The sequence below is a fragment of the Lissotriton helveticus genome, chromosome 6 (genome assembly GCF_964261635.1).
Source record: "Lissotriton helveticus chromosome 6, aLisHel1.1, whole genome shotgun sequence".
NCBI classification, from domain to species: Eukaryota; Metazoa; Chordata; class Amphibia; order Caudata; family Salamandridae; genus Lissotriton; species Lissotriton helveticus.
Genome location: NC_136067.1, coordinates 197,951,921 through 197,976,916, shown reverse-complemented (window position 1 = coordinate 197,976,916; position 24,996 = coordinate 197,951,921). Strand labels below are relative to the sequence as shown.

Genomic DNA, 24,996 nt, shown 5'->3' with positions numbered 1-24,996 from the left:
GTGTTAGTTAATGAATGTTATTTTGACAAAGATAGTCAACTGCTTGCCATATTGGTCCCTTTAATGTGCCATTTGAGACGCTAGTGCCAATGGTAAAAACTGTCCATGTTTTGCAGAGGTTGTGCAGAGACTATACTATGAAGACCTAAGTTACTGATTTCCTCTGTCTGACACACACATATTTTGTATATCATTGTGTAAATAGTCTCATTAGGATATTGACCTTCTAAGACTTACTCGGGATTCTTTTAGATTAGGTCATCAATAAATATCTAACCTTACAAAAGACAAACAGCCTTTAAAATGGTAAAATGCATTGGTGTACTCAAAATAGAAAACACGTCAACATTAGAGCTGTGGATGTGTATTTGCCTGCAGGCGAAGTTGTGCTAATTTTACTACTTACTGAAGGAGATGGGGGCATTTTTACAAGCCCCTATCGCCAAAGGAATGTCCCTTTTTGCAACGTTCCTGTGGCAAAAGGGGCTTTGCCTTATTTACAAGGCAGTGTTAAGCCACTTAACGTGGCTTAATGCCGCCTTGTAAATATGGCACAAAGAATTCCCCCTGAGCCCTCCACAATAATTGTTATTTAGAGTACACAATTTCGTTGTAATCTAGAACAATCATTAAGGTCATCCCAATAATTCTTATTGTCCTTATTATCGAGTTCGTTATCCACTCGATTTATGATATCAATTTCCAGTAGTAAAAAACACCGGGGCTCAAATGTTCAGTTCTGAAAATTAGTCCAAACGATATTTATTGGTTATTTCCCAATTGAATTTTTCTTTGCAGCCAACGCGTGTTCCTTGTACTGTGCTTCACGTTCTGATATTGCTTTTTTCATCTTTTTCTTTCTCTCTTTTTTTCCTGTTTTTTATAAAAGGTCCACACAAAATCAAATCCCAAAAGTATCTCAATTCAGTGGGTATCGTAGTAGCGAAATATCAGTCCTGCTCGGATATATATAGGACAATAAGAATTATTGGGATGACCTTAACGATTGTACTTTGAGTTCTACGTTACAACGAAATTGTGTAATCTAAATAACAATTATTGTGGAGTGCTCAGGGGGAATTCTTTATGATTTTTGTTGTACCCAGAGTCTTCTTTGGGTCTTGTGGGATAGATGGGTAACCTATTCCTCCCCTTTGGAAGCACTTATATGTAACTGTAATATTTATGGGATTACTTTGCCTGTACTAGCTGTTGTGCGCCTGAATCTATACCTGGTTACCTTCTTTTTACAATATTTGTAAATATGGCACCCATTCATGCTAGACTTAGAGTGAAAGGGGGCAATTGGTGTTGTGGTGGGCGTTGTACCGCAACACCCATTGATTTTGAAGCTGCCCCCTATTTACAAGGGTGGTGTGAATAGGAGGCAGCAACAAAATTTAGACTGGGAAAATCTGGTCTTAACATGGAGAAAAGAGGAGAAATGCTTTATTTCTCCTTGTTTTGCTGTTATATGGGTGCCTGAATGGGCATCACACATAGAAACAGTAAATTGCCATGAAATTGGCAATCTTAAAAAAAATTATGAATTGCAACTTCTATAGAAGGGACACCTTCCTGCACATAAACAATTATTCCCTCAATGCAGGCACCCTTGCGCTGTTGTGCAAGGGTGCCTGCATTGACGCTAGGCAGCTGAATTTAGCACCAGTGCAGGGAGAAACACAGGGAAGTGCTGTATTAGTGTAAATGTGGCGTATCCCTGCGTTTCCAAAGTGATGAAATGCAACATTAATCATTTTGGAGTTAAGTTGTGCTTCTCCACTTTCTTGTAAATATGCCCTAAGGTTTGTGGATTCTTCAGACCTTTGACAACAGGTAACCTTTATTGCAAAATGAAAGACCTAGGGGAATATTTAGAATCCCCTATCACCACAGGAACGTCACTTTTTGCTATGTACCTGTGGCGATAGGGGCTTCTCCTGTTTACAAGGCAGCGTTAAGTCACTTAACGTGGCTTAACGCCGGCCTGTAAACAAGGCCCCCTTTCATGCAAGACTTAGCTTGAAAGGGGTGGGCAATGGGTTTGCGGAGGGCGTTCTGCCACAACAGCCATTGATTTTGATACTGCCCCCTATTTATAAGGGTGACGTAAATAGGAAGAAGTGCCAAAAATAAGACAAGGGACAACATGGTCTTAACAAGGCGAAAGAAGAAGAAATGCTTTCTTTCTCCTCGCTTACGCTATTTTTATGTGTGCTGCATTGTGCAGCACATTTAGAACCAGCAAATTGCCATAAAGTATTGTTTATGTGCAGGAAGGTGTCCCTTCCTGCATATAAACAATCATTAAAAAAAATGACCATTTGCAACTTCTATGTGTGCTGTACAATGCAGCACACATAGGAGTTGCAAATCGCCATTCTGGATTGTTTATGTGCAGGATGGAGCACCTTCCTGCACATAAAAAATCATTCCTACAACACAGACACCCTTTCACTATGGTGCAAGAGTGCCCATGTTGGTGCTAGGCAGCTGAATTTAGCACCAGCACAGGGAGAAATGCAGGGAAGTGGCATATTATTGTGAATATGGTGCATCAATAAATCACCATGTGAATGAACTACAGAACTTGGCGGATTCTTGTGAACACTACAAAATATTTTCCGTATAACTTTTTCAAAACGTCTCTTCCTCCATAGCTTTCATGAACTTGGGAACATTTCTAGAACATCTTCACAAAGCAGGTAGAAGGAAGGTTAAGACTAAAAGTCACACAGGTGTAATCGATACGATAATCGAGTGGAGCTGTCATACCTGAGTATAAAGTCCATATTGTGCATTAGGGAATCGTTCCCCAGAACCATATATAAAATTTTCCTCTTGTTGGTACCACTTGGTAATTACTTCTCTCCATGAGATGGGAGTCCTTGTTTTGTGCAAAGTTTCACCACAAACAGTTGCTAAAAAATGCAAAGCATATTAAATTACTTAATTGTATGAATGGTGTAAGAATATGTAATACTACAAATTTGCGGGAAAAAGCCTGAACAACAAAGTCAGAAGCATGCAGTATCTTAAACTCGCAATCTGAACCACGCGACCATATGCCAGCAACAGAATGTAAATGAGTAAAACGTACACAAACATGACAAGTTACAATTCTGCATAATAGGACTGCCATGTATTTTACTACCCTGTTTAAATTACAAAGCACAACATTTTAGATACCAACCCTTAATTTAGCCGATCACACTTGAAGATGCATGCATCGTTTATATAAAACCAAACCCATGGGTGTAAATTCAATTGATTTTTCAATTGTAAATTAACAAGTACATTTCCTTTTAAAGCATGTTAACCGGACTTCTGGTACACAACCAATAAGTACATATTGCTTGTATATTATTCTGAAGTATCGGCTGTTTCCCAGAAAGATTTTCCTGTGAAACAATCTATATGTACTATTTACTAAGGGATTAGGAAAGAAGTGACTCACCATATTTCTGTGTTACTAATATTCGAGTTTAAGAACAGGAGGTGGCCTAACGGCTGGGGCGTCCGACCTGGGGAACCAGGTTCGAGTCTCAGCAGGGATGCACAACATCCTGTGATTCTGGGCAAATCACTTAATCTCCCCTGCCTAACAAAAAACAAGCATTTACAATGCAACGGTTTCGCCTTTGCAAAAGTTAGAGCTATTGGCATTGTAAATGACAACATTTTTATTTATGTGTTGGTTTTAAAAACAGATAAATAAATGGCATTGTCATTTACAATGCCAATAGCTTAATCTCTCGCAAATGCCACACACACACACCCACAGAGAGCCCCCCACACAGAGCCCTCCCCACACAGAGCTCCTATAAATATATTTAAAAAAAAGGGTCCCATATCTCTCCTTAGTCCCTCTCACATACAGTTTGTTTTAAAGGGCTGGTAAAGGCAGGCTTTACTAAGCCACTCTGCTATCCACATAAAATATACAGATCTGTTCTTTGCAGCAGGCATATTAACCCTCTGATCTGCTTCATGACAAGTCAAAACTGCCACTAGACAAACCGCATCTCACTCTCTAGCAGTAACAATCACAACAGTTATCTTGACATCTTTATTACTGCCTGAAAGCTGGAGGCACAAGGAACTCTGCAGCAGTTGCTTTTCAAATTGTAAGTTATTGCTAAACACAGCGCCCCAACACCGGTCGTACCACCCTAAAGCCAGCCCTGGTGTCATGTATGAGGAAAAAAACGGCCGAATCGTGTTTCAGTTGCTGCTGAATTAATTTAGAATCCCAGAGGAAGTTAAAAATGCGGTTTGCTGCTTGTTTTCCACTATAATCTCACCGTAAAAGCGCAAACACACGAAATGCAATCCCCACATGCCTGAAATCCACAAATAATCTCCCGCACCACCCCCGGTTTTGCAGAGCGCGAACTATTTCCCCTCATGTCTGCTATTCGCTTCTGTTGGTACCGCAGAGTCTGACGTCATCTCGCGTTGTGAAACCCAGCATAGTTTAATCAGACATGATGTTGCAATCCATAACATCACTTCCCATGTCTGCTGATCTATCAAAGTCTTTAGACATAGGATATGAGATCTAAAGGGACACAGTCTTTTGCCAATTCAGCAGCAAAGTCTTAAAGCGTAGGATTAGCACAGTGCTATCCATGCCAAGCTGTAAGAATAGCCCAAGCCTTTTACCCCTCCCGGTACAACATTACAGCTTTGTTTTTGTTTTTTTTTTGCTACCCAAGGGAGCACCCAGTTTAACTCTAAACAAAACCCGTACAGAAATAAAGTGCTGCTTAAATAATGCAATAAAGAAGCAGAGAACTCTGGGAAGTTCTCAAGTTTAGGTGGAGAGCAACTACACGTATAGATCACATTCAACATCAGTGGCACACTAGATTTGCTCTCCTCGTTAACGCCCTTGGAGATATATAACTCTGTCCCTAACCGAGGGAGCACCCTGCTTAAGTCTAAACAAAAACCTGTCCAGAAATAAAGTGCTGCATAAATTATGCAATAAAGAAGTAGAGAAATCTGGGTAGTTCTCACGTTTTAGGAACGAGCAAGGAATTGTGGGTTCAGCTATCATCCGTGATCACAAGAGCACCTGTCGCCCAGCCGAATGCAGTTGTTGTGCCCTTCGTTGTTGGACCTGCATTCTAGTGGTCCTCTCACTTCCACACCTTGCTTTTTCTCTCCCAATCAAAGGTTTATTTTGGCTATTGGGTAGAGTGCAGTCCTAGCTGCCAGGGGTGACAGCACTTTACAGAGGACATTTGAATTACAATGGGAGCATAGCAGACTGCAGCACACTCACTCGAATATTGTGTGCCTCGAAATTGCAAAACAAGGATGGGAGGGACAGGGGCATTCAACCGGGTAAAGCATGTTAGATCCAACAGTACAGTACATGGCGGCCCCTACAGTTAGGCCCACCCATCGCCCCTGCTAGTGCTGGGAGTGGCAGTGCTAACACATCCACTACTCATTGCACTCGTGCTTAACTATTCCCAGCTCCCCAGAAACGCCCAGGGTGGTGTGTGTGTTTCAATCTATATTGAATCAATTAACAGCTGTTGTTCCGCGTGTCGCTAAATTAGACAAACATTGCCACCACTGGCAGCCTGGTGTTTGATAATTAAGTGTTGGTGCTGAGCACTGATGCCCCTGGCTCACATGTAGCATGATTCCTTTTAGGCAGTTTTTCACAAACTATGAAATATCCTTAATCGTTACAGAAATTTGCAATTTGATGCACAGAGATAAACGATTCGCCCGGACTCACATGCGCTCCCGTAAGTGTGGAGCAAGGAGTTACAAGCCAAGTCTAAGTTGAAACCATCAGTTTAGCTGCTGCGTCTGCCCCCCCCCCCCCGTACTGGGAGGAGACGAACTACTTGACCTGATCTGAATTCCAATTGGCAATTGACTAGCCAAACATTGAATAAACTATTAGCCACACAGGATTATTACAACCATTACATTAAGGCGGATTAATTTTCCACTAAAATACACTATCCTATTATGTTTTCCAGCAAGCAGGGTCAGTTCGGTCCCTTCTCGCACTCTGCGAGGAAGCAACCTTTAGTAATGTCTCCCGCACCAGAGGGGAAAGACATGGAAGCGTCCCACCCGGGGAAAGGGGGTGGGCAACCAGCTATGTACACCAAAGCAATGGCGCAGGTGAAAGGTAGTAGTTCTGCCCCAAAGAGATTATGCGCTGTCCTCGAACGCGCACTCATTACGGCTCCAACAAAATGAAGACTCATGCATCCTCTTTGATTTTTTTATTGACGGTAATTGGAACGGCCACCCCGCATCTCTTCCGCGCTCCCCCGCCACCTGCTTAAACTCCGCAGGACGCGTCAGTAGCCCATTACCACTAGGGGAGCGCGCGCACGCGAGGGGTGAAAGAATAGAAAAACTTTGACATCACCAGGGAGCCGTCGACTGGACGCGCCATTAACTATCTGTTCCACGCGCAGTGACAAACATGCCCGTGTTGGGATCAAAATAAATGCAGCTCCACACTGGCCCTGTGCAGTTCAAACCATTCTGTGAGTTCACTTTAATAGCGTGACCGAGGTCGCCCGCTACCTCCCGCATGACTACCGACACTGTAATTCTTTACAGCAGCTGTGACGACACAAATTCCACTATCACTCTGCCGGGAGATATTTATTGTTGTTTAGGCCATACGTAATGGTTGATTTAACGCTACAGTCAATGTAATAACGCTGCCGAAAACCGGGATCGAACCCGGGACCTTTCCATCTACCGACTAACGCTCTCCCATCTAAGCTATTTCGGCAGCCTCCTGCCATGCAGAGCCATGCTCACACTGCGACAATCCCCGTTCAATAGTGACACCAAGGGCACCCCAACACTCACCCTTCGGTACAGAGCGTGGCGCTCATCCTGCGAACACAAAAATGCCCCAATTCCGACGATGGCCGAAACTCCGATGGGCAAGCCTGGAAACCTCGGCAAACCACCTTTAGTTCAAATCTCTCAGGGCGCGCCAGGAACTCCTCGCCCGACCTCTTCCGTCCGCCGGACCCCAAGATAGCAGTGCCAAAATTGCCCTGCAGAGGAGAGAAAATAAGAGTCTTCCCCCCACAGGGACTTTTCGTCGTACTGCTCCCGCAGAAGCGTCTACCCCACCGTGCTCCGACAGCTGCTTTTGCCTCCTGTACGCCCGATCCTTCCACTCCGCTTCTACCGAGTCTCCATCGCAACGATGCTGTTAACCTGGAAGGAAATAAAAGAGGCAAAATGAAACAAGTCAAGTCCCGGCCGCGCTGTGATTGGCTGACGTCACGGGGGTGTCCCGGCCGGCAGCCAATCACAGCGCGGCCCGGGAATGACGTCACGGGGGTGTCCCGGGCCGGCAGCCAATGGCAGCGCGGCCCGGAACAAAGGGGCGGGGCTTAAAAAAAGCCCGAGAAACGCCCCCGAATCGCGTTTTCGAGAGAAAACGCGATTGACAGCCTCTGCCTCCCAATGGCTAGCCTCCATTTATGGAGCTAGCCAATGATAGGCAGAGGCGGGTCATCACCCCAGATAGGAATCAAGAGGTTTTGCTAGCGCATGCGTACTTCGTACGCATGGCTAAGGCAAAACCTAATGAATGTGTACTCATGAAACGCAACTGGTGCTTGTGTAAAGCGTTCTGATACCTGATACCTTCGGGTCAAGTTTCCGCTGTTTAAAACTGCGTAAATAAATAATAATATATATATCATTTTTCCCCCGGCACATATCTGCTATAGATTTGATGGCAGCTCAGACTATGAGCTAAACGTTTGATGTGTAATATTCTTAGATTAACATTTTAAAGAAATGGCTCCAAAGCAAAGTCTGATGGTTTCATTAGATTCAATATGCTCTTTGCAAATGCAGCAGGAAGTTGTAATTCTCAGCCAGCGATGCAAAAGCTCAATAGAGTTACTGTAATATTAACCAGAACAATATGTTTATAACTTTTAGGAACAGGTATTGTTGGACTTGGGCCTTAGGGCAGGTTCACCCCTAAACTTTTTGCTTTTATTTGTGACCCAGTGTTAGTGATTTTTGGGTCTTGGCGCACTTTTTCCCTGTGTCCCAGAGTAAAGTGCGTGCGTGTAGTATGGCTGGCCTGCCCTCCCATAGGAATGCATGGAGAATGTGTGTGTCCATGTTAGTTCCTGATGTGTGGGGAGTGCAGGCTCGAGTTTGGTATGTATGAACTCGTGAGAATGAATGCTGTGCAATGGTATGTGCGGCTTGTATGTGTCTAGAAGGGAAGTGCTACTTCTGGACATTGATGTATGTGTGCAGTGAGGATGCTGGAGGGTGATTGGCTGGAGCTGGCTGGCATGCCAGGCTCCAGGAAGTCTGGATGGGTCTGCCCGGTGGTGAGTGTGAGATCAGCATGAGTGATGTGTGGGAGGAGTGCACCTGGGTCCTGGATGGGCTGGGTTTTTCCCCACACAATGCTGGCTCCGCCCCACTGCGGTTTGTCTAACGACCCAAGCCTCCCCAGTGAATGAAAGGGGTGGTTGGGCCATCAAGGGTACTCCCAAGCCAGCTGCAACTGGTTTCCCCCCACCCTGCACCCTGAGACAAAGGAATTTACAGTATAAGAAGGGGCTGTGTCACCTTACAATTGGTTCTACTTTTGGATCCTTGCCAGAGGGGGCTGTTGCTGCTGCTGGGGTCAGGAGGACCGCCACTTGGCTTGTCTCCCTGCCTGGAGACCCAGTGTGCTGGCTCTGGCCCTGCCTTGCCCCCCTGCCTACCTCCAGACCCTGCTGGAGCCTTTGCTTTTGCTCTTAGCGCTTGGGAGAGCTTTATCTTTACTGCCTAGCGCTTGGGAGCGCTTATTTGCCTGCCAGCGCTGTGGAGCGTTTTTCCTTTTGCCCTTAGCGCTAAGGAGTGCTTTATTTTGAGCCCTTGGCGCTTGATAGCGCTTTATTTCCCTTCTAGCGCTTCGAGCGCTCTATTTTGTGCAGCCGGTGCCCACCCGGCGTTTGCCCGCTTTATTGCCGATTTTCGGCATAGCGAGTGCCCACCTCGCTTTATATTTTAATTTGAGGCCGGTGCCCACCCGGCATTGCCCCATTCTCATTGTTATTGGAAGCCGGTGCCCACCCGGCATTGCCCGTGGAATCACCGCCGCAGCCCGGGCCGAGTGGAAGCAGCCGCTCGCGTCATTGCCAGGCCGCGCTGGGATTGGCCCAGCCGGCCGAGCCTCCCGCCGCGTCACCGGGGGAGGAGAGAGAGAACCAGGAAGCGAGGTTTCCCGAGGAAAGCGGAGCCCGGCCGCGAAAGGTGCAGGCGGGGCTCCTTTGTGACCGAGGAGCCCGCGCCGCCCAGGAGGAGAGAAGCCGGCCGTGTTTCCCGTCTCCCGCTGCACCAGTGGAGTTCCAGTGAGTGCGGGGGCGGGTTCTTTGTTGGTCTGCGAGCGGCCCCGTTGGGAGAGGGCCGCTCCGACGTGCACTGCCTTTCTTCGTGGAAGAGCCGAGTGAGGCTCTTCTGGGCATTCTGCTGTTGCCCTTGCTCGGAGTCCCCCGTGAGGAACTCCATCCAAGCCCCCACCAGTGGTGAGGAGCCCCGAGGCTCCTGGGGGCCATTTGTTCTTTGAGCCCCGAGTGGCTCTCCAGTTGTGCCAGGGTCCCCCGTGAGGGACCCCCCCTGCCTAGTGAGGCAGAGTTCGTTGTCTGCGAGCCCAGAGAGGCTCGAGTGCCCATTCCTGTGTTCGAGCCCTGAGAGGCTCTTGTGCCCACCCATTGTTCCTTGAGCCCTGAGAGAGGCTTGGGTGCCAGTTATTATTTAGAGCGCTGAGCTCCACGGTGCCACATTTGTTTTGCGAGCCAGAGAGGCTCTAGGGGGACACAGCCAGCTAATTGGTTAGAGCCCCGAGGCTCCCACGCTGTGTCTCCCCACCAGTGTTCTTGAGCCCACGAGGCTCCAACGTTGCCCAGCCCTATTTACAACTGTCCAGCACTTAGTGGACAGTTGCTACGTTTAGGCTTTGTGTTCTGGCTGCCTGCGCAGCCTCCCCTGACATTGAGACTCAGGGCATTCCAGCCCCTTTCGAGGCCAGTTGGCCTGTGGGACAGTTCTAGTGTGGTGCTACGTGCACACTGCGCAATTTATGATTTACTGCTTATGTGATTCCTGCGCAAATATTCTACCTGCACCTCTGAATGTGTTTTAATGTTTCATGTGCAATTGTTCGTTATTACCTTTGCTAAAAGTGACCTGCTTAGGTGATTCTTTATGTTTTATTCCCCTTTGCTAAAAGTGACCTGCTTAGAGGAATGTTTGTTATTACCTTTGCTAAAAGTGACCTGCTTAGGTGATTCTTTATGTTTTATTCCCCTTTGCTAAAAGTGACCTGCTTAGAGGAATGTTTGTTTTACCTTTGCTAAAAGTGACCTGCTTAGGTAATTGTTTATGGTTTATTTCCCTTTGTGTGACTTGCTTAGGTGATTATTTTAGGTTTCCTTCCCTTTGCTAAATGTGACTTTCTTAGGTGATAGGTTTTCTTTCCATAGGTCCTGATGATAAGGTCCTAGTTCCCTGCGTGATTTCCCTACAGTGTTTAGGGTGGCGTAGGAGGTATTTTCCCTTTACCAGTAGTTACTGGTTGTATGCTACATTAACTATTTTCTGTGTTACAGTCATTATATTGTAAGTGTTATATCTACAAGTGTTATTTCTAAAAAGTGCATACCCCTGACAGTGGTCCAGGTGGCCCTGTCCTGTACATAATCCCTTGTAAATCTTGCCCGTGCCTGTTGGCACATTGTAAAGTGTGTGTGTTATCTAATGTGTTTTTATTATTATAATACAAAGGCTATTTTTGATATAACCTTGTGTGGAGTTTCCTTTGTGGTGGGCCTAGGGTGTTGTCGCTGGGGTGCGCGCGCAAACGCTTTACACATCGCCTCCGAGATTAGCCTTGCTGCTCGCGTCACGTTACCTAGAGGGTGAGCAGGGGTTATCTTGGTGTGTGACTCCCTTGCCCTGACCTTAGAAATGGTGATCCCTGACTGACTTTGGCGTGAGCGTTGGCTGGCCGGGGGTCCCGTTTCTAACAGGTATGTTACAGTTAATCTTATTTTATGAAGCTGATCTAATCTGATGGTACAGTCCCCTTTATCGACATGCAAAAAGTGCATCCCATGTACGACCAGTTTTAGTGGTTGCTAATGGAGAATTGGACCATTTGCCCCCCACTAAAATGCCTTTTGATATGTACTAACCCCTATTTTGTGAGTCGATAACCTATTATCGACTCGCAAAATAGGATTTGCGAGTCGGTATTAGGAAGGGGTGTACAAGGGCATCCCTTTATAACAGCCTGCTACAGGGGGATGTATGAATATTTTAAGACCAGAATGTAGTTGCACAATAATCACAGTTTATTGCCTTCTTCAAGTAGGTGGTAAGCCAGTCGTAAATAGGAAGCGGACCCCAATGGACCCCTACCCCTTTGTAGATGGTAGAGAAAGCATTTTTTTAGGGTCAGGCAGCGGTGCCCAGAATCCATTATTACACAGAGACCTCCTGGCTCCGTGTAACACTTTTAACATGCTCGGTTTCACAGCACATCTACCTCTCTATCTTAGAGAGCTGTATTATCTAGCCCACTTCTGCATTGTCTCTGGCCAGCAGAAGATTCATTTTGCAGCTTCTCTCCACTGCATGTGCTATTTGAGAAGGTCTGGTTTTGGTGGCTCATTCCTTCTGTGTGAACAGGTGGCCCATTTCCACTAGAAGGATTGGGCCCTTGGAACTCCTGAGCTTACAGTCATCATCCACAACCATCGAGGGACCAAATGGTTCAATGCAAGTTGCTTTTTGTCCCTTGTTGCTCTGAAACATATGTTGCAGGACCTATTGTAATTTCCTTGTGTTTTTTCCATAGGTGTGTTACAACTGATCGTTGTATTAAGACTATTTCAAAGCTTGTGTAACTGTTTTAATTTATGTTACCTACGAGCTTACTGCTATTGTTTAATTTAGACTATTAATCCACCATTAACAGGCTTTGAAGTTATACTTGCGTGACCACGTCAGAGGTAATCAAAACTATTAAGTCAGTACTCTGGGGGGGAGTTGGACTAACAGCTAGGGGGGTGGACCTCGATTCTGGGGAACCAGGTTCAAGTCTCGGGAATGACGCTGAACATGCTGTCTCCCCGTGCCTAATAAACATGAATATGTCCTCATGTAACGTAACTGGTGCTATGTAAAGTGCTCTGATACCCAATACAGGGTCAAGTTCACACCTCTCTTTGTCCAATGAATAATTAATTAATCAAGCTGGTCCCTCTATAACTGGTTCATTCTGGGGAGGCTACCTTTAGAAACATTGAATGTTTGTTGCATCCCTGTAGAATGCTGCATTTGAAGTAATCTCTTCATTAGGTCATTGTTAGAATAATGTTGTGTCATAGTAGAATTATAAACATGTCATTAGTGTGAGTAACTTGGGAATGTTATGTATGTCATTGAATTCTTGATTTGGTTTGAATGTATATTGTATCAGTTACTGTCCTGATCTCCAGTTTGGTGGATGGGATCCTCATATGAATAAATCTACATGTACTTTCATCTGGACTCTGCCTTATTCATTTGGAACTTTTACAATCCCTCTGCTGGATGATTTAAAGAGCACCATGTTATTGGCCATCAGGGTGAAACGAAACGTCAACAATAAGTCACCTGACACATGGAAAGCTATAAAACAAGCAAGGGACGCAGAGAAATGCACGTTGGACAAGATACATGAAGTTCTAGAAGAAGCTGAAGGCCTCCAAGCCTCTAAGAATACTAAACCCAAGGGACAACAACTGAAGAAGAAATGAAAGGGTGATATAAAATTATTTTTTAAGAAAGCAGGAAGCAGTGATATATTGGTTCACAACACCATAGATTACATGGGAGGGCTGGCCAAGGCCCTCAATGAATAATTGGATAATCTGGTGGCCTTGGACGTAAATCTTAACTCGACCATGCCCCAAAGTGTAGGGAAGGTTGACCTTCCAGGTTCAAGCCGAGAAGTCAAACTAGGAAGTATGCCCACAGATGATCCCAAAAGACATTCTCAAACTCGGACCCATGCAGCACACATGACTGGGGGAATGCTCTTGCCCCTTCCAGAGTGAGAGCGAAATCCTTACTTCTGCCCTTCCCAAAATGAGAGTGGAGCTACATCAACATCACATTCCGATAGACATATATAAAGACCAATAAAAAAAAATCACTGAAAAATATGATATAATTATGATCAATGTACCAAAAGTTGCCCCTGAGAAACACATGATTAATTAATCCATACAGCTATGCAGTGGCTCCAAAAGGCATGGGGTTGTAGGTCTATTATAAGAGAGGGCATATTAAATGCATCCAGGCTTAGTAGCGGACATTTAACATGAAATCGTATTGGATTGAAGTTAGCAAATTAGGAGCTTGTCGAAGGACTGATAGCCCTACAGCATAGATTTAGGCCACCAATAGAGTCACTTATAAGACTCAAGGTAAACGCCTATAGGCCACAAACTATTCCAGATAACGCTTGCACTTTGAACCCACTAACCAACCATCCTCCCCTTCAGCTGTTCATGTGGGAAACCTGTCTGACATTGATTTACTAGCAGAAAAGCAGCCTGAGGCTCCCAGATTTATTCAGCAGAAAAAGAGAAATATACCATTAGATAGGTTTACTGCGACAGAGACCATTTGCAAACCTTACATAGGAATATCTATAGATGCTCGTAAATTAGGAACGATAGAGGAGAGGCAGTATGGCGACCTATTAGCAGAAAATCAGCCTCAAGCAGTTAATATTTGTTTAGCAGAAAAACATACTATTAGACAGACTGCCTGTGACAAGGTGCCCCTGAGAAACACATGATTAATTAATCCATACAGCTATGCAGTGGCTCCAAAAGGCATGGGGTTGTAGGTCTATTATAAGAGAGGGCATATTAAATGCATCCAGGCTTAGTAGCGGACATTTAACATGAAATCGTATTGGATTGAAGTTAGCAAATTAGGAGCTTGTCGAAGGACTGATAGCCCTACAGCATAGATTTAGGCCACCAATAGAGTCACTTATAAGACTCAAGGTAAACGCCTATAGGCCACAAACTATTCCAGATAACGCTTGCACTTTGAACCCACTAACCAACCATCCTCCCCTTCAGCTGTTCATGTGGGAAACCTGTCTGACATTGATTTACTAGCAGAAAAGCAGCCTGAGGCTCCCAGATTTATTCAGCAGAAAAAGAGAAATATACCATTAGATAGGTTTACTGCGACAGAGACCATTTGCAAACCTTACATAGGAATATCTATAGATGCTCGTAAATTAGGAACGATAGAGGAGAGGCAGTATGGCGACCTATTAGCAGAAAATCAGCCTCAAGCAGTTAATATTTGTTTAGCAGAAAAACATACTATTAGACAGACTGCCTGTGACAGACACCATATATAAATCTTACATTGGAATATCCATAAATGCTCCCTTACTAGGAACAATAGAAGACATACAGTGCAGCGTCCCACAAGTTCATCGTGTTAGGGTAAACTTGTGTCAGATTAGCTCTATACAATTCCTGCCTTTTAATCTTGTAGTGGTCTGAGCCAAGTTAATGCACCCTGAATGGGGTGCCTCTATTTACCAACACCATAATATGTTGTTGCATTAAACATGAGCATTAGATTAGAGCTGGTGTTCAGAGCTGGGCACATTACAGGGCAGATTTACAAGAAATTTACGTATCTGTATAGAAGCGCCATTTTCCCTGTGCCTGCGTGAAAAACCCTTGCGCCAACATAGATGTGCCGTATTTACAATACTGCTACGCAAACACATGATGGACGGAATGCTGAACAAATCATATATTCACCCCCAGTCAAGAGATCTAGGTTAAATCCATCGTTCTTTTGCTCACCATGCCACCCCAGTTTAGATCCAGCCATATGCAAATCAGTCTTGACCCTGGGCCTCATGGGAACAGTACAGACTGAACTGCCAAGCCAGGTCCTCCCTGGACTGGAAACAAGCATCCTGGGACTGGGTTCTGGGTGTTACCCTTCATCAGCCACGCTAGCTTGAATCCAGTGGCACAGTGAGCACGGGACCCACGTCTGGGCATACCCAATCCACCTAGGGTGAAAAGGGCTATGGAAAAAAATGATGGACGGAATGTTGAATAAATCATACATTCACCCCCAGTCAGGAGATCTGTTTGAATCCATCATTATTTTGCTCACCATGCCACCACAGTTTAGACATGGTCATATGCAAATCAGTCTTGACCCTGTGCCTCATGGGAACAGTCCAGACCGAATGGCCAAGCCAGGTCCTCCCTGGACCGGAAACAAGCATCCTGAGACCGGTTTCTGGGTATTACCCTTCATCAGCCATGCTAGCTTGAATCCAGTGGCACAGTGAGCAACGGACCCACGTTCCCATGCTCACTGTTCCCATTGGGCACAGGGTCAAGACTGATTTGCATATGGCTGGGTCCAAACTGGAATGAACAAAAAAAGATGATTTAGGCCCAGATCTCTATACTGGGGTGAATGTATGACATTGTTCTGCATTCTGTCCATCAATTATTGTTTTTGCTTTTGTCACCCTGTGTGGGACGGGTATGCCCATACGTGGGTCCCGTGCTCTCCATGCCATTGGAGTCAAGCTATCCTGGCTGATGAGGGCTGAAAGCCCGAAACTGGTCCTAGGATGCTTGTTTCCAGTCCAGGGAGGATCTGGCCTGGCAGTTCGGGCTGGACAGTACATGGATACATGGGTGGATGCAATGGAACACCCACATTCGACCCATGTCACTCCTTCCTGGCGGATCACTGACAGAATATCGAGGAGCAAAATATCGACCAGACAAAATATCGTGTACAAAATATAGAATGCCAAAATATCGAATTCCTATCTACAAACAGGTAAGTACAAAAATATTTAATCCAAAATATTGTTGTAAATAATATAGTTTGTTAAAATATTGCATTTTTTAAATGTATTAAAAGTAATGTAAAATGAATAAAAGAATAAATATATTTAACTAAAACATACTTAAAAATACTTAAATAACCTTAAAATTAATACATAATTAATGTAGGTAAAAAAATAAACATGCATTTTAATTTTAATACATATATATATATATTAACTTAATATTGTAAAAAAATATTCAATATTTTTAGCGTAGGATAGCAGGAGGGACAAATGTACTATTCCCACTCTAGTGAGTGCATCAGTAGGAAAAGCGTTGTATAGCGGGAGGGTAAAAATTACTATTTCCACTACAGTGAGTGCATCAGTAGGGAAATGGTTGGATAGCAGGAGGGTAAACATTACTATTCCCACTCCAGAGAGTGCAACAGTAGGGAAAGCGTTGGATAGAGTGGGGGTAAAAATACTATTTCCCACTCTAGAGAGTGCAATAGTAGGGAAAGCGTTGGATATCGTAGTGTTAAAAAATACTATTCCCACTCCAGAGAGTACAACAGTAGGGAAAGGGTTGGATAGCTTGAGGGTAAAAATTACTATTCCTTCTCCAGAGAGTGCAATAGTAGGGAAAGCGTTGGATAGCGTAGGGATACAAATTATTATTCCAACTCCAGTGAGAGCAACAGTAGAGAAAGCTTTGGATAGCGTAGGGGGAACAATTACTATTACTATTAATTATCAATTCTAATTAAAAACTTAATTGAAATTAATTAACAATTACAAAATATGTAATACATAATTAATTATAACTACCAATAAATATTATTTATTAAAAAGTAATTACCTATTAATAATTAATTAACAACAAATTAATTGTCAATACCAAAAATGTAATAAGTGATATAAAAATGACCAATTAATAATTAATTAACAATAAATTGACTTCCCACCCTATTCCCCTATAAACCCACAACCCGCACTGAATAATACATGAATACAATTTACATCATTATCAATTAATCAATAATTTTTTTTTATCAATTAATAATTAATTAACAATAAATTAATTATCAATACAAATAAATACAAATAAATATTTACTTAATTACAATTAAATTACTTCCCACCCTATTCCCTTATAAACCCACAACCCGCTACAGAACTAAAACGCAAAATTAAATTAAAAATAATTAATAATTCCTAAAAATGATTATTTAATTTACTATAATTAAATTACTTCCCACCCTATTCCCCTATAAACCCACAACCGGCTACGGAATTAAATTACGCAAAAATTAAATAACATAACATTCATTACTTAAAAACAATTAAACATACATTACAAATATAATATACACTTTTAACACATTTACTAACATACAGTAAAGCCCCATTGTTCTCCACAAGAAAATACTTTTTCCACGGAGGAAGCCCTCTTGCTTCCCCCCACCATCTTTGACAGAGATAACCCCCCTTCCCATTGTGGATATATGTTTTCTCCTTCCCTACTCAGAAGTTACTTTCTAACTGCAACTAAGCTGGAATCATGCCTTATGAAAAAGTTTGCGAGTACAAACATATGTACAGTTTTGACATTGACCTAGTTTCCAAAAATTCCGTATCTCAGACGTACCAGTTCATGCTGCTCTCACCTCTCACATACTTCTAAAACAGAGATTTGAGCTTCTATGAAAGACCAGCCAGAACAAGTAGCCTTGTGGATAAGGGGTTGAAATAAAAGTTATAGTGTTCCAACATTGACATAACATTTTGCTTACCATCAAGTTTCTTCACTTTGACAGGGCCCTGGTAAAAGGCACATTTTTGTACCCATATTTCTTGGACAGTTGCAATATCGTCAGACCATCTCTAAGTAAAAACAGAAATATAAAGTTATGGCTTAGAGATTTATGATTTTTAATTTAATAAATCATATACCAAATTGCATCTCAATGAAAAATAATTAATCTTAGCCTACTTTACACAAAAATCTTTTAGTGATAATATATTGCTTTAACATTGCTATATTTCTTTTATGTCCTGTGCCATCCATCATGGATTGAAACTAGATCACAATTTGAGGCTTTAAAACAGCAAGTTTATGTCAGGAAGAATACAATCTCAAGAGAAAAAGAGAGGGACGCTCCTAGATCATTGAGTACATAGATGGCATCCTGTTGTAGTACTTGAAAGGGAGATTATGGGCCTAATTATGAGTTTGGTGGTTTATGGGATCGCCAAATTTGCACTGGAGGTGTGGTGGCAGTCATGGAATTCCGTATTACAACTACCAAGGTCAGACCGCCATAGGACCACCACATCTGCCAAGTATCCACGATCCCTGGAGGTGGCGCGGTGGTCAGAGGCTACAATTTGCCACTGCCAAGCATATTTGGAGTTTCCTCACCACCACAGTTTTCATGTTGGTGAGGTCCTCATGAAAACAGTTGCATTGATGAAAAAACGGGGGCCCTACAGGGCCCTCTGTTGCCTCAGGGCCATTGGATGCATGCAGGGGGGCCCATGGTGTGCCCCCATCAATATGCACCCCCTTTCCTGCACCGCATGAACTACACAGTCCATGCCATGCAGGAACGGGCTTTGGCAATCCCATTACAATGCCTTTTTAATAGGCACTGCAGTGAGAAACGCCAAAGGACCGCCTGCCAGACCACGAGGTAACTCTTAATCTGGTTGGTGGCCGCCGGTGAGAATTGGTGTTGTAGGAACAGGCGGTGGCATGGCAGCCCCCTCCCACACCATCAAACTAACAATCAAGTCCTTAGTCAGGGGCAGAAGGTGATTCCCTATTTTAGTTTTAAACATCCTGGGGGAAAGTGCAAGTAGGGTATTCCTCATAGTCAGAGTGAGACCTACAAATGTTTGATGATAGTAGACTTTTTTGAGAAATTTGGATGATTCAATAACTGGAAGAGATTTGCTTTTGAGTGATTGGTTAAAATTAGCTCTCTTGCCTAGCTCTCTCAAATGTATGTCATTGGTAAAATAGTTTTTTCAAGTGAATCACTTTTTTTGGAAGGCACGCTGTTTTGTAGTGTTTTCAGGCCTTATGGTCACATCAGTTTAGAGTTTCAAAAACAGCTAGACATGCATGTGACAACGTTTCTCATAGAACCATTTTCCAGCAGTTGAACAGTGTAGCTGAAATTAGTAAGAGGCACTGTAGACATTAGCTGGTTTATCGTTAACTAGACAATTCTTGTATGTGGCAATGGTCAAGGACAATGCCTATGCTTCTATGCATTTTTAACTGGCCACATGTGTTCTATGCTTTTCCTTTCAGGAATCACAGATGGTCCCCATCCCCTCATAAACACTAGCATAGTTGCACAATGAATAGTAGGTAAACAGAATCAATAAGCAGAGGTTTGCAGATGCCTTGCTTTAGTACGCAAATCCTGCCTACATTGAGGACACATTCTGAGAATCCTTGGGCCTTCCTCAGACACCTTCTTCTGCCTAAGTAAAAAAATATGTGTGCATCTGCACAGTATTCCAGTATACACACAGAGCAGTCTAAGTAGTCAGTTCTGCAGCGATCTCTTGTACATGTCGGGGCATATTTCGAAACTCCTATCACCACCAAAACATCACTTTCAGTGACGCTGTGATGGCGATAGGGGCCTCATCTTATTTACAAGGCAGCGTAAATAGGAGGCAGCACAAAAATTAAGACCGGGGAAAACCTGGTCTTAAACAGGTGAAAAGAGGAGAAATGCTGTATTTCTCCTTGTTTTTGCTGTTTCCATGTGTGCTACCTGGTGCAGCACACATAAAAACAGCAAATTACCTATGATTGTTTATGTGCAGGAAGGTCCTCCATCCTGCACATAAACAATCATTTTTAAAAAAAATCATGTTTTGCACCTTCTATGTGTGCTGCATTAAGCATTTAAAGATTGAATATGTGCAGGTGAGTTCATCTTGATACCAACCCTTTTGTTTGCCAGATCTAAAGGTGTACATTCCTCCAGATTTACTGGTGTATGACCAAAAGATGTTGCCAGAAAAGTATCAGTTCTAATGGTAAGGGGAGGAGGTCCTCTGCATTTATCCAGAACATATATTCTTTGCACAAACAAGTGATGTTAATGTTTTCAAAATCACTCCATTCTTCCAAGATGTATCATTTAATGGAAGAGCCAAATTTGAATGCTTGTCAGAAAGGGGAAAATAGCTTGAACATCTCCCCAATCTGGAACTTCAGGAAAGCACAGGATTTCTATGACATGGTCTAGAAAATTGCTGTGTTTGTCTCTTCTGAATACTTAACAGAATTTCAAGTTCTATTTATTTATTTATTTATTTATTTTATTTGATTTATATAGCGCGTTATACCCTGGGGTCTCTAAGCGCTTGTCCAAGTAGCACCGCTAAATTCCTAAGTGAGCACAAACAGACAGATTTCTAGATTGGTACAGCCGGCCTTATAACCCTACCCAGGCTTCCTGACATAGGACAGTTTTCAGCTTCTTGCGCAAGGCCATCAAATTGGACTCCCTACGCAGATCGGTCGGCAGGTTATTCCATACTACAGGGAGAGTATTTGAAATCGCACGACCGCCCACCGTAACTAATCTGGCGCGCGGTTGGGTGAGACGAGAGGCATAGGCAGATCTTAATGCCCTGCCCGGTATATATGGGGTTAGACGGGTCTTGATGTATCCTGGGGCCTTACCATAAAGTGACTTGTGAGCAATGCATAGCCCTTTAAAGAGCACCCTCTGTCTCACCGGCAGCCAGTGTAACTGGCGCAAGAGTGGGGACGCGTGCGAGTTCCTAGGTTTCTTAAAGATGAGCCGAGCGGCGTCGTTCATCACCACTTGGAGTTTGTTGAGAAGTTTTTGGGGCAATCCTATATAGAGTGAATTGCCATAGTCCAACCTTGAAAGTATCATTGCGGAAACCGCCTGTCTCAAGGTTGAAAATGACAAGAGTGGTGCGATTTTCCTGAGTTGACGTAGTAGTCCAACACAAGTTCCGACCACCATACTAACTTGCTTCCGCATGGATAGCTTGTCATCCACATGGATGCCTAGACTCTTGACCGTCACTGCAGGTACTGGGGGTGGACCGAGTTCTAAGGGCCAGAACCCATCATGCCAAGGGCTGCCCGCCAAGGTGATAGGTAGAACCTCAGTCTTGTCAGGGTTAATTTTTAAAGAATTTAATGACATCCAGTTAGTTATATGCTTAAGGATGTTTTGCATCCTTGTGGACACCCCAGGGACCTCATCCATTTGGATGAGGATTTGGGTGTCGTCAGCATAGTTGTATACCTGACAGTCCATTTGATTGAGGAGGGCAATCAATGGTTGTAAGTATATGTTGAATAGCAGCGGCGACAGAGCTGACCCCTGCGGCACTCCACATGATGTTGCCATTGCTGTGGAGACTAATTCACCCAGCTGCACTCTTTGCGTCCTTCCTGACAGGAAGGAGGCAAACCAGGTGAGAGCTGTGCCCTGGATGCCAAAATCTCTCAACCGCGACAATAGTTGTTTATGACACACGGTGTCAAACGCCGCGGAGAGGTCTAGCAACACCAGGGCACCAGGCATCTTCCTGTCCGCCCTACTCCTGAGCTCATCTAGAATGGATAGCATGACCAATTCCGTGCTGTGATTCGCACGGAATCCCGATTGATTGTATTCCAGCAGGCTGTTCCTTTCCAGATGGTCTGAAAGGCAGGGAAGTACCTGCTGCTCCAACACTTTGGCAAGGAAAAGGATCTGCGATATAGGTCTAAAATTTTTCATGTATTTCACATCTGCCCCAGGTTTTTTTGGCAGAGGAACTAAGCGAGCTTCCTAAAAGGCTAGCGGAACCTTTCCTGATGCTAAGGATGAATTCAAGAGTGTTAGAACCTCCTCCTCCATTCCTGGCAGCGCCAGTTTAAATATTTCCGGAGGACAAGGGTCAGTCTGGGATCCTGATTTAACTCGTCCCATGAGCTGTGACAGTCCCTCCTTCGTAATCAAGGGTAAGGTGTCTAAAGGGCTGTCCACCCACTTCTTAGCCAGATTAATCTGTGGGGGGCAGTCGTGTAAGGGAGCGCCAGCGATCTCAGAGAGTAGATCAGTTATTTTACCAGTAAAGAAATCCTGGAATCTCTGGCAGTCCTCCCAGGTAAACTCCGGCCTCTGTTCTTTCGTTTTCCTGAGTTCATTTAGTACCCTAAAGATTTCTTTCTGTGGATCTATGGCTGTGATGATTCTTTCTTCATAAAACTCGGCCTTCCTGGCTATTATAGCACGCTTGTAAGTCGCAAGTTCCATTAAATAGAGACTTCTCGCCTTGATATCATAGGCTCTGCGCCAAGCTCTTTCCATCCTGCGCAGAACCTTCTTCTTCTCCCTAAGAGAGTCGTTATACCAGGGAGATCCAGAGCCTCTATTCACTAGGTTGACCCTTCGTGCTGGCGCTACATGGTTAGCCGCCTTCCGAAGTCTACCGTCCAGATCGTTGAGGAGAGCATCCGGATTCTTATCACCCGGGTTCAAGGGTGGATTCGCTAGGAGATATGTCACCAATCTATCTCCATTGACATTTTTCCATTTTCTCACCACCCTCTGCCCCTCTACGGGTTTCCTTTTTTGTGTGATCAGGAGTTCTCCTTTCACAAGGTAGTGGTCCGACCAGACACAAGGCGTCGCACTCGGCGACCCCTGTGCCGGCAATGTCGTCCACACCAAGTCCAACATGTGTCCTTTCGCATGTGTAGGGCTTCTTACTTGTTGGTCTAGTCCTAGCGTTAGCAAAGCTTCATCAATCTGGCTTGCCTGCCCTTCCTTGGGGATGAGTTCCCAGTGATAATTAAAGTCCCCTAGTATGACCATATTGTCGTATCTTGAACGTAGATCCTGCACAAGGTTCACGAATAGATCTGGGAACTCCGACTTACCCCATGGAGGGCGGTACACCACCAAAACTATCAGACAGTCCATCCCTCGCCTCAGTTTGACTCCAAGTACCTCCGACCCTCCCAGATTTTCTGCCAGGATTGTTTCTCCTCGCATCTGATCTTTAAAAAATAAGGCTACTCCTCCGCCTTTCTTCTCACCTGTTCTATTGCAACATAGAACCGAGAAGTTTGCCGGTAATGCCGCCACGAGATCTGGTAACGAGGTGTCCCCCATCCTCCAGAAGGAGTACACCTCGACGTTGTGTTTTTGGAGAGAGCGGGTGTTTAGTAGGCCATAATGCATGACCTCTCCCTGGTGCGTTTGATGACCTCCAGGCCCATTATCTGGGACCCTCCATAGACCTTCCTGTCGGAGTAAGGCTGCGCTCCCCTCCTCCAGAGGTATCTTACCACAGTTTAATAGCTGTAGCTCCGCTCTGGCATAGATAACACGCCGGCCAGGGGTCCTGGCCCCGGGTCCCGTCTGGTCACTGATGGGCACAGATGGGCTCGCCTCTGGCGAGCCTCCGGCGTGCCCACGGCGCGCCCGCTGCGCGCGAACGCTGCGCGCTTGCATGGCCCGGTTTAAATGGGCTCCTGTGAGTCTGTGGCGTCAGGCAGCAGCTAGCCTGCTGACCAAAATGTCTGCCGCAACCGGCACTACCACTGCCTCTCCCAAGATGTCCCCTCGTCCAGCAGTGCAACTTAAGGGCCGCTGTAACAGCGGTGAATCTTCCGATTAGGGTGCAAGCAATGTCCTAATGATCCCCGTATCCCCACAGTCATACGGCGCAATTAAAACGGCAGAAGCCGAAAAGGAAATAATTCCCTGAAATAGTATGGCGCAATTAAAACGGCAGAAGCCGAAAAGGAAATTACTCAAAACGAAAATAAAAACGCATCCAAGATTGCGTTATTGCGTTATTATTAAGCAGTGTCTTAAGTATGTAAAAGAATATGCCCGTTTGTCTGCAGGAATCGCAGCGCTTACCTTCAGAGCGAGCGCCCTCTTCAGTCTGTCTTAAATGGGCTCCTGTGAGCCTGTGGCGTCAGGCCGCAGCTAGCCTGCTGACCAAAATGTCTGCCGCAACCGGCACTACCACTGCCTCTCCCAAGATCTATTCTCAGCACCAGAATAATTGGAAGAAGAACCATCAATAATATGACTCCTAGGGGACATAGATGTATTTGTTTCTTTTTCAATCTCCCAGAGGCTGAAATCTATAGAAAGAGCATCTTCAAAAAGCTTTGAAATTTCTTTGGCAGGATTAATGCTAGCTTTACTGGGATCAATAATTGAAGATAAGCACCAAGTACCACCACTACTGCCCCCTCCTTCTCCATCAGAAACTGATGAGTAAATGGCCGCTGTGGAAAGTAAATGCTTGAAACAGAACTAATACTATCTTACGTTAATCTTTTTAAAACACACCTTCCTTTTTTTGTTAACTAATGAAAATTCGGGAAGATGCATAAACATTTCTTATTGTGGACCAACTGTGGTATAGTGCATCCTCATCTGCACATCCTTGGGTAAAAACTGTGTTTTCTGCTCAATGGTGCATATAAGTATCTCATATTGTGTCCCATCATGCACCTCAAATGCGAACTACAACAAGGTTCTTTGCTCTTTTATAGTGGTAGAACGGCTTGCTAGCTCCACCATACCAAGGTCTACTGCAGACCATGTCACGCGTATGCTGTGTTTCTCGACTGCAGCCTAAGTGCACCAGGGTTCAAGGAAAAACAAACAGGTATGATGCAGCTTCGTCACCTGATATTGTTTGCAGAGCAACTGAGTCCTGTTTGCACAAGCAATGTTGCCTCTAAGACGTACACAAAACAGGACACATTGGGTGTAGGTGAATGGATGAATGAAAAACTCACAAAGGGAGCACAGATATATCCCACGCAAGTAGGTAGGGCAAGATGAAGTTGTTGTCTTTTTTTGGTGAGTTCAGGTCTCTGTCTGTATGAGGTGGACATGACTCCTAGCATAATTACTAGAATGAGGATAGAGACAATGAGTTAATAAATCTATATGACATTCTGCTGGCTGTTAGCAGTTTAGCCCAGTGCAAAAACGTGGATTCATGCAGATCCAACAGTATAGGTAAGAAAGGTCAAG

At 44.4% G+C, this 24,996-nt stretch overlaps 1 protein-coding gene across 1 annotated transcript in view; it reads right to left on the bottom strand.

Moving 5' to 3' along the window:
* Positions 1–24,996, bottom strand: part of LOC144762223 (cysteine-rich secretory protein 2-like) — a 119,068-nt gene that overhangs the window by 82,022 nt on the left and 12,050 nt on the right. Inside the window, exons 3-4 of the mRNA XM_078647371.1 lie at positions 17,722–17,812; positions 2,779–2,924 (exon numbers count right to left, since the gene is read on the bottom strand). Of these exons, the coding sequence (XP_078503497.1) occupies positions 2,779–2,924; positions 17,722–17,812 (237 nt within the window). The remainder of the gene's footprint in view (positions 1–2,778; positions 2,925–17,721; positions 17,813–24,996) is intronic.